This window comes from Harpia harpyja, chromosome 13 (assembly GCF_026419915.1).
Source record: "Harpia harpyja isolate bHarHar1 chromosome 13, bHarHar1 primary haplotype, whole genome shotgun sequence".
Lineage (NCBI taxonomy): Eukaryota > Metazoa > Chordata > Aves > Accipitriformes > Accipitridae > Harpia > Harpia harpyja.
In genome coordinates, this window is record NC_068952.1 from 41215574 (window position 1) to 41228642 (window position 13069).

Sequence of the window (13069 nt, forward strand, 5' to 3'; positions counted from 1 at the left end):
GGAGGAGGAGGAGGAGGAGGCGGCAGCCATGGAGAGCAGCATGAAGCAGGTGGTGGTTGAAGAGCCACTGGTGAGTCTCTGCAACCAGCAGCAGGGTGGCACGGTCACGCTGGGAGCATCCCTGTGCCCAGCAGAGATGCTCGGCACAGGGCTTTGCCCGGTTTATCCCAGCGAGGCACCGGTGCGCGTTGGATGGAGGAAGAGCCTGCGGGATGCTGCATCCCCAGAGCCCAGGGGCAGCGGGATGGGAGCTGCTCCCCGGGGCAAACCCATCCCCGGCCCACCCGCATCCCCCAGCTCTCATCTCCTTCCCCCTCACCCCGGCTTTCCTCCTTTCCCATGCCTATAGGACCCGGAGAAGTGTTGCTCCCAGGGATGCTGCAAGCCGGGCTGCTGCTGCTGGCCCTGTGCCGTTTGCTGCTCCAAATGCGCCCGATGCTGCATGCCCCGGTGCTGCAAATGCCCCAAATGTCCCGGCTGTCCCGGCTGCGCCTGCATCAAGCGGTCCCTCTGCTTCGTACCTCGCCTGCTCTGCTACCTGCCCCGCAAGCTCCTCAGCTGCCACCACCTCAAGTGCCTCCTCATCGTGGTGGTGGTGGTGGTCCTGCTGGTGGTCATCATCGCCGGCGCCCTGCTGATGTGGCTGCATGTGGACCAGCAGCACGCCGACGCCGTAAGTAGGGACCCCCATCACCCCCCGGGAAGGAGCTGGCGCAGGAGGTGAGCTCCCCCCATTCCCCCCCCAGGTCCTGCGGATGGGGCTGTGGAGAGAACCGGCCTGGGGAGAGGATGCGGCCACTTTCTACCTGGACGTTGGAGATGGAAACTGGGCCATGGTCGTTTATGATTACAAGAACGTAAGCGGGGAGCCCTGCGCGGCCGGGGGGACGGGGAAGGGGTGACGGGACCGAGCTGATGCGGGTCTGTTTGCAAACAGCTGCTGGTGAGCTACAGATCCCGGCTCGACCATGCCTGCTATGTCACCCGCGTGGACAAGGACAACATCCCGGGGCTGGACACCATCGCCAAGACCTTCCAGCGCCAGCAGGTGAGCGCCGGCCACCCCGCTCGGCACCGGCTGGGGCAGGATGGGGCATGGGGGGCACATGGCAATGCCCCGGGCACCGTGCCTCATGCAACCCCCCCGATGAAGAATTGGGGTGCAGCATCACGCTGCTCCTGCCTCGTTTTTTCTTCTCTCCCATCGCCAGGCTGAGAAAAGGCTCGCCATGCCCCTGGCTGATCGCTTCCTCCTGGGCACCACAGCGAGCATCCTCTGCAGCATCGTCCCTGTCTACTGGGCTTAGCCTTGCTGGGTGAGTGCGAAGGGTCCCGCTGCCCGCAGCGGTGGGCAGGGGGCTGGCAGGGAGGACTGGGGGACCCCCACCCACCCAGCAGCACCCTCACGGTGCCAGGTTTGCCTTGCAGCATCCTCAACGGACACGGCGTTGCCGCAGCCCCTCCGTCCCTCCAGGAGCATCACCGACACCTCTGCAGCTGCCCCCGCCGGCAACCCCTCACCCACCCCAATTTCGGGAGGTGCCGGGGCCCACGCGATGCCACGGGGCTGAGCAGGAGGTTGTGGCGTCAGGGGGTTGGCGTTGGAGGGACGCGGGGGGCTCCGCTTCGCCGTGCAGCACCGCATCCCTGCTGCAACTGCGGTGCTTGGGGGGGCCGGAGGCGGTGGGTGGGTGGCTGCTTGGGCGAGCGCCGCGCTGTGCCGGGGGACAGCTGGTTTGTCACTTAAGTCTTCCCAGCTTCGCCAAACCCAAGTGCAAAAATGAGCTTAAAAAAACATGACATTTAAAGAAACAAAATTCTCCGTTCCAGTTCTTCGCTCCCTACTCGCCTGGCTACCGGCAGCTCCCGGCTTCCTTTGCCTTAAAAATGCATTTAGGGGCTCTGAGCAGAATTTAGGTGAATTTCTGATGCGGCCACAGCCTGGGGGCTCACGGGGGGGCACCCCCCGAGCATCGCTCGGCACCGAGGCACGGGACTGACCTGAGCTGTCTGCTCCTCCTGCCAGCCCTGCCAGAGGCAAGGCTGTCCTGAAAAATGTATCTGTCCTCTCCCGCTCTGCAGAACCGAATAAAGGATAAGGGGAAGAATCAGGTCTCGGAGCTATTCCTGGCAACAGCCCATGTCGAAGGCGGCCACGGCCACCAGACACTGCCCGAGGACTGGCATTATTAGGACCGGGATGCTGGTGTTATTAGGATCAGGCGTTATTAGGATTGGGATGCTGGTGTTATTAGGATCAGGCGTTATTAGGACCGGGATGCTGGCCCCAGGGCCAAGCATCCAGTGCAGAGTGGGGGGAGCGTGGAGCAGCGCAGCCGCAGCCCCCCCCGGGGACAGGAGCCCGCCAGCAGCGCAGCTGCCTCCCACCGGCACCGCGGCCATCCCGGGGTGGGGGCCATGAGCACCCCACCACCCCCACGCCTGGATCTGGCCCCCGCTCCCCACTCTTGGCAGCCAGGGAAGCTTCTCCCCGCAGGGAGAGCGCAGCTGCGGCTGGCTGGGATGCGGGGCTCCCATCCAGGGCCTCCTGCGGCTCTGGGGCACCCCCCCCTCCCCAAAACCCTCGCCCACCCCCAGCTCAGCTGCACCGGCGAGCACAAACCGTGGTGTGGTTTTTATTTGAAAGGCTCCCGGGCTGACCGGCCAGCCCTGGGCACCAGGATTCACCCGGAGCAGCGGATGGCAAAGGGTGTGCAGAGTTTTGCAAGGGCTCAGCACCCCCGCCACCGGCTCAGCCTTCCCCCCCCCCCCCCAGTGATGGAGCAGCTGAAGATGAGCTGTCAGAAACTTGGCAGGACCTCGAGGTCCTTGTGCAATAATTCAAGTGTCCTCGTTTCTCGAGCCTGCGCAGGCAGGGGCAGGCGAGGTTTGCAGAGGACGAGCGCTGCGCCTCCGGGTGCTGCATCCCGGAGGGGGGGGGACCGGAGGCACCCCAAACCCCGATAAGGGGGCTGTCAGCCCTAGCAGCCGGGCGCAGAGGTGCAGGCAGAGGCGTTGACGGGGTGGGGGGCCGGGGGGTTCACCTTGCCTGGGGACAGGCAGGCGGCTTCGCACTGCTCCCGGCTCTCGAAGCGATTGCGGCTGCCGCCGCAGCCCCCGTACCAGAAGAGCGAGCAGCGGCCGGGTTGGTGACCCTCGAAGAACCACTTGGGCGAGAAGGAGTGGCAGGGTCCCGGGTCCCTCACCTCCAGGCAGGCAGCTGCAAGGCGGGCGGCACAGCACCCTTACGGCAGGGCCAGAGCACCCGGCACGATTGCGTGCCGGGAAATGCACCCCACGAGCCAGCCGGTGCATGAGCTGGCAGCCCTGCCTGCTTCCCTGCCTGCTCTCTGCTCACGAGTCACCCACCACAAGGACACCCCCTTTAACCCCCCCCCCCCCCACGCTCCTCACCCTGCGTCACGTTGCTCTCGCCCACGCCGGCTTCATCAGGACCTGCCCGGGACGGTCACGGCATCAGCCGAGCGGTGGCACCGAAACCTCAACCGTGCCCCCTGCTCGGGCTGGGGGCACCCCCATGGTCCTGTCCCCCCCCGTCCCCTGCCCGCCCTCGCCTACCCAGGTCCACGCAGGCGCGGATGCAGTCCTGCTCGCTGCCGAAGCGGTTGGCATTGCCCCCGCAGCCCCCATACCAGAAGCGCTCGCAGGACCCCGTCTCCCACCGGTGGTACCACATCACGGAGAACTGGGTGCAGGCGCTGCCGGGGTCCTTGTCCAGGGTGCACGGTCCGGGAACGGCCGCAGCCCTCCGGCCCTTACCGGGGCCGGTGGGTGCCGTGGGCATCCCAGTGGGGACCTCGGGGGTCCTGGGAGGGGAAATCAGAGCAAACCCCCCCCTAGTATGTGCTGGGGGACGGAGGACCCCCTCTCTGGGAAGAGGAGGTGCAACCCCCCTAGCCCCCCAACTCGTATCACGGGGCACCGAGGGATGCACAAGCAGGGGATGGTCCCGGTGCCGCTCACTCACTGCGCAGGGGTCCCTGGGGGGGGCTTGCCCGTCCTGGTGCCGGCGGGGGGCACCTCCTGGGGGCACCCCGGGGTGCCGGGGCGCTGGCTGCTCTCCGCTGCGGAGCAGAAGCGATAGCGGAGGCGTGACAGAGGTGCAGGCAAGGAGGTTTTGGGGGGATTGAAGCCGCCTGCTCCCGGAGCAGCCGGGAACGGCACGCAGAGATGCTCCAGCCCCCCAAGACCTCCCCACCCCGCTCACCCCGCAGCCTCCTGAGGAAGCCCAGCGCCGTCCTCTCCGCGTACCCCATCTCGGGTGGGTGGACCGAGCCCAGGCGCAGGGAATGGTACCGCCACGCCGGCAGCGCCTCCGGCACAGCCGCCTCCGGCTGCTCTGTCCCGGCTCGCCCCAGGGAGAGCACCAAGATGCCAAAATCCTCACACGGGGCAAAGGGGGCCAGCGCCCGCCGTGCCTCCCCGTCCCACAACAACGCGGCCCCCGTCCCCACCACGAAGAGGACGCGGAGCCGGTCGCCGGAGCTCTGCGGGAAGACGTGCCGGAGGGTCCACACCACCGCGCCGCTGGCGGATGCCGCAGCCGGCCTGGGCACCAAGGCGAGGTGGAGACGCTCCCGGAGCTGCTCCCCGGAGCCGGGCAGCCCGAAGGGGACCTCGGCCAAACCCTGCCCGGGAGTGGAGGGTCCCGTCAGCACCAGGGCGATGCGGGTGCCACGCTGCACCAGATCCGGCCCCGTGAGCTGCAGGTGCTCCAGGAGATGGTGGAAGAGCTCGCCGACAGCCTCCAGCCTCTCCGCCAGCATCCCTGGGGCTGCGTTGTCCACCACCAAGGCCAAGTCCACGTCCAGCGGGTCAGGGGACGGCACGGCTGCGGTGCAGCTCTCGGGGCGGCAGAGATCTGCGATGGGAAGAGATGGAGGCTGAGCCCCGGAGCCGGCCGGCACCCATCCCCAGTGCAGCCCTGGGGCTGCCTACCGAAGCAGAGGATGCAGGGCAGCACCGCATCCTGCAGCACCGCCGCATCGCCAGCCGGCTCCGCCGCCGAGAGCTGGACCACTCGGAAGAGGCTGTTAACCTGGGGGCGAGGCAGAGCCGGGGTGAGGGGTGAGGGCTGGGGGGGGGGGGAGATAAGGGACCAGGGGGAGCAGCCACCAGCCCCGAGGCTCACCTGGAAAGCCCGCACCACCTCTGGCAGCGGGCTGAAGGTGAGCACTGCCGGCACGATGCCCAGGGCTTCGTACTGCAGAGCAACCTCCCCGATGCCCTCCAGGTGCTGGTTTCGGCCGCTGGTGACGAAGAGGACCACTTTCCTGCCCAGGGTGGCCGGCCGGACCCTTTTGAGCACGTGGTGCCCCACGAAACGCATGGCGGTGGCCAGGCGGCCGCGCCGGGAGGAACGGGTGGGCGAGAGGCGGCGGAGGCGGTCCAGCAGCGCGGTCCTGCTCCCCATCTCCCCGGCACGCAGCAGGTAGGTAGGGGTGGCCGCGTAGGCCAGCACGGCCACCCTGGCCCCCGCCGGGCAGCCCAACGGGGAGATCTGCAGGTCCCGGAGCAGCAGGGCCAGCAGCTCCTTCATGCGGGAGAAGAGGGCTGGCGATACGGTGGATGAGGTTTCCAGCACCAGAACCAGCTCGGTGGGGAAAAGCGGGCAGGAGGGCGAGGTGGTGACTGCGAGGGGATGGTGGCATCTCAGGGGCTGCTGGAAAAGCTCCCCCCCGGGACACCTTGTCCTCGTGGGAGCCGTGCCCACCCGTCCACTGCTGCCTTCCTCCAGGCACACATCCATCGGCTGTGCCCCCGTCATCCAGCCGTCCCTCTGTCCCCTCTGCCCTGGTCCCCCGCACCGAGCCGGCCCCCATCCCCTCCTTGCCATCCCCGCCGCTAGCTATCCCAGGCTCTCACCGCAGCTCCGGCGGATGAAAGCCTTGAGCTCGCAAGGCTGGAGGGATGCACAAAGCGTTGTCAGTCCCAGCTCTCCCACCCAGCTCTTCCCAGCAAACCCAGCAAGGCTTGCTGGGGCCAGGCGGCCACCGAGCTCCTCTCTGTCCCCCGAGGACACCCCTCGAGGCTGGGTCCCCGTCCCCAGCCGGCCCTACGCCAGCATCCCGTACCGTGGAGGGGGGAATGCCTGGCGAGCCCTTTGGGCCCTGGAGCAGCAGGAGAGGAGAGAAATAAAGAGGAAATATGAACAGGGAACACGTCCCCGAGCACCGGGGCTTCCCCGCTCTTTGCACGACACGGGATGGTTGCAGAAATGTGGTAGGAAAAAGGGAATTTGCAGGGAGTCACCATCTCTCCCGGAGGTCCCGCACTGCCGCGGCTGCCTGCTTCTCCTCTGCTCCCGGGATCGCCCTGGAAAACCCCGAGGAGTTGAGCGGGTGGGCACGGCAGGGGGGAACGGGGAGGGGGCTGCACCATACTCACCCTGCGCCCGGGCAGCCCTCGTGCACCCTTGTCCCCCGGGGATCCTCTCTCACCCCCATCACCCTGGGGGGCGACACTCGGAGGAAGCCGACCGTGTCCTTACCAGCAGCCCACAGCGTGGACTGGCCGGCCCTGGTCAGGTCCCCATGTCCCCTCCTGGCCCCCCCACGCACTCACCTGAGCCCCGGGGTATCCCGGCAGGCCCCGAGCGCCCTGGGGGAAGCATCACACGTGAGCGGGGTCGGGACCCCCGGCAGCCCCACGGGCAGGGACGGAGCTCTGCCCCACGCTCATCCCACCCGCCTCCATCCCTGCTCCGCGCTGCCGGTACCTTGTCACCCTTCCTCCCTGGAGCACCTCTCCGGTCACACCCGTTCTCACCCTGGGAGGGGAGAAAAATCCCAAAGCAGATTATTGTAGGACCTACCAAAACATCCCTCTTCCCAAAGCTTCTTTGGCCACGGCTTTTCCATGCCTTCCACCGCTGCAGTGCCCCTGGGGAGGATGCCACGGCCCCGAGGGACACAGCCTTACCAGGGTGCCTTTGGGTCCCCGCGGTCCCACACTCCCCTTCTTGCCCTTGTCTCCTGCCTGCCCCTGGAAGAGAAAGCAGGGCTGCAGGCTGGGGGTGCACAGGGGACGCGGTGAAATGCCGTGCCGTGGTATCCCTCACCTTGTCCCCTTTGGGACCAGCTGGTCCGGCTGCTCCCTGGGAGCCCTCGGCTCCGGGCAGACCCTAGGTGAAAGGCAAAGGCGGATCGAGGATGCTGGGGAGCACCTGTGGGTTGGGCACCCACTGGCACGGCCACCAGCTTGGGGTGGCCACCAGCACCCACCAAGGACCCCAGCACTGGGAGGGGGATGGCACCTGAAGTCCTCTGCGCCCCGGGTGACCGGTGACACCGTTCGTCCCCCGCAGCCCCGGCAGCCCCTGTGAAGGGAGAATGGAGGGGGCAGCGGCGATGCCCACCTGGGGGTCCCGGTGCCAGCGGGGTCTGCCCTGGCCTTACCTGGGCACCTCCGTAGCCCTTCTGTCCCTCGGGGCCGGGGCTGCCACGGTTCCCCTTCTTGCCCTGCGGGGAGGCAGGATGGCTCAGGCTCCAGCGGGAAGATGCCCTCGGTCCCCAGGACAGACGGACCCCCGCATCCCTGGGCTCGGCCAGCCCTACCTGCACTCCCTGCTGCCCTTTCTGGCACGAGGTCTGTGGAGGAAAATGCCATCAGCCGCCGTGTCCCCACGACAGGGGCACGTGGCACTGGGGCACCCGGCGTGGACCTCGGTGCCCCCCTGCCCGCGGCACCTACCGGGTGAGCAGGGGGACCCGGGGGCCCCGCTGGCCCCGGGGGACCATCCTGGCCGGGGTCTCCCTGGAAATCATTGGCGTTGAGAGGGAAGCAGAGCTCCTAGCTGTCCTATCTGCACATCTCATCCCCAAAAAGGGACCTGCCGACCGCCTGCTCCACTGCTGCCACCCGGCATCCCCGAGCATGGTCCTGGCCCCTGCCAGACCTTACCTGGGGACCCCCATCTCCTCTCCACCCTGGGGTGCCGGGCTCGGGGCTTGTCCTCCCGGGTGGCCCCTGGGGAGCAGAGATGGGTGCTGAGCGAGCCTCCCAGCACCCCATGGAGCCGCGGGGCTGCGAGCCCATTACTCACCACCTCGCCGCAAGAGCCTGGGGGACCCTTCTCCCCCCGGGCACCCCGGGAACCTTTCTGCCCCTAAGTGAAGGCAGGAGAAAGGGATTTAGCAACCAGGCGGTGGGCGAAGGAGGCAGCGCTCCGCCGAGGCACAGCCGTGCAGTGCCGTACCTGCCTCCCCCGGGACCCCTTCTCTCCGGGGCGGCCGGGGGTCCCCGCTTCACCCTGGGGAGGAGAGAGGAGGCTGTGCCCGTGCCTGGTCCCACTTGGGTGTCTGTGCCGGGATGGAGGGGTGGTTGCACCGGCTGGCTGGTGCAATGTGCCGCTGCACAGCTCACCTGCTCCCCGTCCACACCGTCATAGCCGGCTTCTCCAGGAGGTCCCTGCAAGGAGGTGACACGGTCTGGTGCCAGGTTATACGGCATGGGGTGCAATAGCCAGGTCCTGGCTTTGCCCCATTTCCCGCAGCACCCCAGGCCATCCCACCCCTCCACCATGACCATCTCCCATTCCCCTCCCCGCATCCCTCTCTTCCCTGCCCGTCCTCGAGGTCTCCCTGCCGCTGCCAGCTGTCCATGGCCTTGGCCACCATCGATGCCCGCAGGAGCCGCAGGATAAACCACGAGGCAGGGACGTACCTGCTCCCCGGGGTGACCCATGAAGCCCTGCAAAGAGACAAAGGAGAGCAGCCGGGGAGCGGTGGGCACCCTCGCTGCGGGACAGAGCCACGCCGGGCTGGGACAGCCCCTCACCTTCTGTCCATACTGTCCTGGGCATCCCTGCATCCCTCGGCTGCCGTGGAGACCTCGCGGTCCCTGCTCCCCCTGCACTCGGGAGGGGAGGGGGGGGCCATCAGAGGCAACGCGGTGACGGGGGTCCCCTTACCCACGGGGCCACCCTCTCCTACCCCTGGGGGTCCCACGGCCAACTCACGCTGTGTCCATGCTCGCCCTCGTCTCCAGCACGCCCCTTGCTGCCTGTCACCCCCTGGAACAGAGAGACCCTGGAAGCGGCAGCCGTGACCCCCCGGCCCCATGATGGACCCTGGGCTGGGAGCCAGCGCGGCTGGGCTCCCTTCCCAGCTCGGGGAGGAAGGGCTTGAGCAGGGCAAGGGCTTGAGCTGAGCCGAGATCCCAGGGCTCCTCTCGGCCCTGGGAAAGGGATCCGGGGCTGTGCATGCAGCACAGGGGTGCAATTCTCCTGGGGGAGTGTGGGGAGACCCCCTCCTCCCCTGGGCCTCAGTTTCCCCCTGCTTCGCTCAGCGCTTTGGCATCGTGGCAGCAGCATCAAGGCGGGCACGGCCCAGAGCCCACCCATCTGTCCCAGTAGAGAGGGATGGGAATGGTGGGACTGCTCTCCTACGGGCATGGTGGGGGGCCTGGGGAAACATCCCCTCTGATGGGGAAGGGAAAGGTCTAAGCCCTGCTCCGGGCTGTCTGCGGCACTGGGCACCCCTCCCGCATCCCCCCGCTCCCCCGGCCCCTTACCTTCCCCCCGTGGGGGCCGCCGGGGCCTCGTGGACCGGGCAGCCCCACGCAGGTGCAGGGACACATCTGGCAGCACGTCCGTTCTGCCAGGGCCAGCTGTGGGGAGAGGGTGGCAACCCCGCTCAGAGCCCGCGGGACCCCCACCGCCTGCCCCACCACAACCCATCCTCACCAGCTCCTGCGCCACGTGCCCGCCGACCTCCGGCATGTCCACGGTGAGGTGCTGCCCGCTCGCCAGCCATCTCCCAAACTCCATCTGCTGCAGGTCCCCCAGCCCCGTGACGTTGTTCACCGCCACCGTCACCAGCAGGTCAGCCTGGTCTGGAGGGGACGGGGCGTTGTGGGGTGTCACACTGTGCCGGGTGGCCCCCCCCGGTCCCCGCCAGCTTTCCCCACTCACAGGGCTCACCCATCCGAGCCCCACGCAGCCGTCACCGTCCCACCTTGCAGCCAAGCCGACGTTGCCGCCTCCTTCATCTTCCCCGCATCATCGTCCAGCCCGTCCGTGAACACCAGTAGCACCTGGGCAAGGAGGGGGGGGGGGGTCCGGTGCTCTACAGCAGCCCCCAAGAGTGGGAGCGCACGGGGAGCGATGGGCACGCCTGTGCCGGTGCCATACCTTGGCATCAGCCGCCTGCCGTGCCAGGGTGCCGAGGAAGCTCTGCAGGGCGAGCTGGTTGAGGTAGGAGCGCTGGAAAGCGTGCGCCCGTGCCAGGCGTTGCAGCACGTCCATCCAGGGCTCCCGCAGCCGCTCCTGGAAGAGGGTTTCCCCTTCCCGCTGTGTGCTCTGCAGGCTGAGGCTCAGGTTGAGCGGGCTGCAGGTGAGGTGGTCCAGCGCGGTCAGGTCCCGCAGGACCCGCTCCAGGTAGGGCTGCAGGTTGGATTGCTGGTAGTCGGTGACATCCAGGGCCACCAGCACGTGGAGGGTGCACGGTCCTGCGGGGCAGAGCACGGAGACCCAGCCGGGCTACGTGGGATCCTGGCTGAGCGGGCCGGAGCGCGGCATCTCCCACGGGGACGCGCGCGCCCCGCGGTGGGATACCTCCCCGGACACAGGGATGTCCTCACTCACCCGCCTGCCGGCTCCGGACCCCTGCAGCTGCGAGGACGAGAAGAGCTGCAGGGAAGCAGACCCCGCACAGCCCCATTTCCCCCGGCGTGGCACGGCTCGGTGGGACACCGCGGTCGCCGGCAGGGAATCAGCACCTCCCGTGCCCGGCAGCTGCAAGGCGTGAAGGCAGGGCTGCGGCCAAGCAGCAACCGGCAGCGGCGAGAGCAGAGCACCTGCCTTAGGGAGACGGCGGGCCCAGAGCTGCCTCCGGCTCTCCATCCATCACTGCTTGACAGGTCATCCATGGAGCGCAGCCCAGCCCGGGGCCACTGCGGCTGTCCGAGCCGAGCCAGCTCTGGCCTCATCCTGCCCACCTGCTTGGCCGCTTGCAGACAGCGCTGGGTGTGTTTTGCTGGGGTGTTTTGCACCCCCGGGGCTGCAAGCGCTCACTCCTGGTGAGCTGCAGGGTAGCTGGGGAGGACGCGGGGGCAACGCGGGGCAGGACACGGGGGTTCCGAGCTCCTTGACGGAGCTGAACCGCTCCTGGCAGGGTTTTGGGACGGGCTTTGCCCCCGGCGCTGCGAGGATGCCCGCGCAGCCTGCCGCCCTCCCAGCTCAGCCTTCAGGGCCGCACTTCGGGCAGCACGCAGCGGAGATGCAGCTTTTCCAAGGGTTTTGGGGATGCCCTTGGGAGCTGGCGCAGCAGCCATCCCCCTGTCGCTCCACAGGCAGGGAGCGGAGGGACAGAGCGATGCACGGAGGTCAGCACCAGGAGCCCTGCCTGCCCGTCCTGCCACACCGGGTGACCTGCCTGCTTTGCCGATGAGCGGGACGCAACCCACCCCGTGGCCCGACCGCGTGGCCGGAGCAAGAGGGGAGAAGGCGGCCGGAGCCCAGACCTTCGGGAATGAGCGAAGTGAGGGACCAAAGACTGCGGTAGGAGCCGAACTTGCGGCATCGCCACAACCCCACAGTGACTGCTTGGGGACAGAGGAAACCCCCTTACCTCTCCTGCGCCTTCGCCGGTGCGGGGGATCCACGGCACGCAGAGTCGGGCAGTGCCGGACGGTGCAGCTGACCGCGGGCTGCAGGAGCTGGCCGCCTGCGTGGGAGGATGTGCGTTTGGGGGGTTATTTATTCCAGGGCTCGAGAAAACATCATATGTCCGACACGTCAGGGGGAGCTGCCTTGCAGCCAGGGAAGAGGCTCCCGGGCTCCGTGGGGCTGGCCCTGCCGGAGCAGGCAGCTGCCCGCCGTGGAGCACGGACCACGGCACCCCACGACCGCCCATCGCCTCCTGGGAAGGTGCGAGAAGAAGCTTATGGGGCAGACCATCGATGGTCGAGGGAGATTGTGGTGCTTGGAAAACTACGTCTGCAAGGGAGTTGGGTCCCAGGGAGCGAACACCAGCGCGGGAAACCCAGACTGGTGCGGGGAGGGATGTGGGGAAAAACCTCCACCGAGAGCCCCGGGCCCCCGGAGCGCTCCGTGAGAAAGGGGCGATATCAGGGTGGAAACCAGCGGCCAGATCCTGACATAATGGATTTACATCATCCGGGGACTCAGCCCTCAAACATCCTTCCCAGCATAAGCAAAACAGAGGGATGGAAACGGAAAGTATTTCAAAGCCCGGCTTGTTTTTCACGGGGGATCTGTTTGTTTTCTCGGGAGACCAGCTAGAGGTTGGAGATGAATTAGGCAGTCGCTCCCCGCGTTCCCATCCCCGGGCTGCACCGTGCAATGTGTGGGCTGGGGACGGTGTGGGGAAGCAGAGCAAGACCAGTTTTCAGGGGTTTATTTATTCGCTTGAAGGGGAAAGGTTTACTGCATGTAGGTTTTGCAATGCCGGGCTAATGAGCAAAAACACATCCTGAGATGATCTGCTGTTGGGGGAGGAAAATAACGGCCTGAGATAAGGCGCGAAGGAGATTTCCCCACGATCTGCTGTGCCTGGTGGGAACGAGTCAGGCCCTGAACGCGGGAGGTCCCTGAAAGCAAAGGGAAAGAGGATTTTGGGGGGGGGGGTAGTGGGCAGGGGAGGGAGTGGAGCTCGGATGCCTGTGTGCATCCAGCATGTCCCCGAGGCAGTAATTGTATGCAGTAACACTGAACACTTAAAAACTTAAAAAATAACATTAATGCAAGTTGTGAGAACATTGTAAGTAAGACGATAGGACTGTGTTTGTCCGGGAACAGCACGAGCAGGCTACGCTGCACGGGACGATGAGCCAGGAGCCGGAGGGGGCCCCCCGCTCAGCCCCTCGTCCCCACTGCGGCACGTCCCAGGCTGGGGCTGGGGACGTGCGGGAGGGACAGTGCAAGGGGACAGGGGACATGCAAGGGGACGGGGCCCCCCTGCACGGGCAAAGCAAGGCTGAACTCAGAGCTCTATCTAGTGGCGAGTGGGTGGCTGGACCCCATTTCCCTCCCCAGGCTGGGGGGACCCTCACCCCCTGACTTGGGGGGGACGCAGCCACCCTGACC

The 13069-nt window shown here is 67.2% G+C and overlaps 2 protein-coding genes across 4 annotated transcripts; one reads left to right on the plus strand and one right to left on the minus strand.

Moving 5' to 3' along the window:
- LOC128149824 (pulmonary surfactant-associated protein C-like) lies at positions 1-1523 on the plus strand. The gene is made up of 6 exons (XM_052805276.1): positions 1-70; positions 350-673; positions 747-857; positions 938-1048; positions 1212-1316; positions 1429-1523. The coding sequence occupies exons 1-5, from the start codon at positions 29-31 to the stop codon at positions 1305-1307; spliced, it is 684 nt and encodes a 227-aa protein (XP_052661236.1). The 5' UTR covers positions 1-28; the 3' UTR covers positions 1308-1316; positions 1429-1523.
- A 1233-nt stretch (positions 1524-2756) lies between these two features.
- Positions 2757-11681, minus strand: LOC128150547 (collagen alpha-3(VI) chain-like). 3 transcript variants are annotated; one of them, XM_052806810.1, is made up of 32 exons: positions 11592-11681; positions 10607-10756; positions 10154-10470; positions 9978-10056; positions 9707-9855; positions 9535-9630; positions 8981-9034; positions 8800-8871; positions 8686-8712; positions 8386-8430; positions 8219-8272; positions 8066-8128; positions 7924-7989; positions 7714-7776; positions 7578-7610; positions 7419-7481; positions 7277-7339; positions 7082-7144; positions 6943-7005; positions 6740-6790; positions 6586-6621; positions 6409-6471; positions 6274-6336; positions 6096-6131; positions 5887-5923; positions 5153-5652; positions 4960-5059; positions 4229-4882; positions 3989-4085; positions 3580-3827; positions 3415-3456; positions 2757-3220 (listed from the first exon to the last, which is right to left on the minus strand). In XM_052806810.1, the coding sequence occupies exons 2-32, from the start codon at positions 10680-10682 to the stop codon at positions 2982-2984; spliced, it is 3612 nt and encodes a 1203-aa protein (XP_052662770.1). In that variant the 5' UTR covers positions 10683-10756; positions 11592-11681; the 3' UTR covers positions 2757-2981. The 3 variants fall into 3 exon arrangements, with proteins under 3 accessions (XP_052662770.1, XP_052662769.1, XP_052662771.1); XM_052806809.1 differs by having other exon boundaries at positions 8386-8712; XM_052806811.1 differs by lacking the exons at positions 10154-10470; positions 10607-10756; positions 11592-11681 and having other exon boundaries at positions 8386-8712; positions 9935-10040.
- Between the last annotated feature and the right edge of the window lie 1388 nt (positions 11682-13069).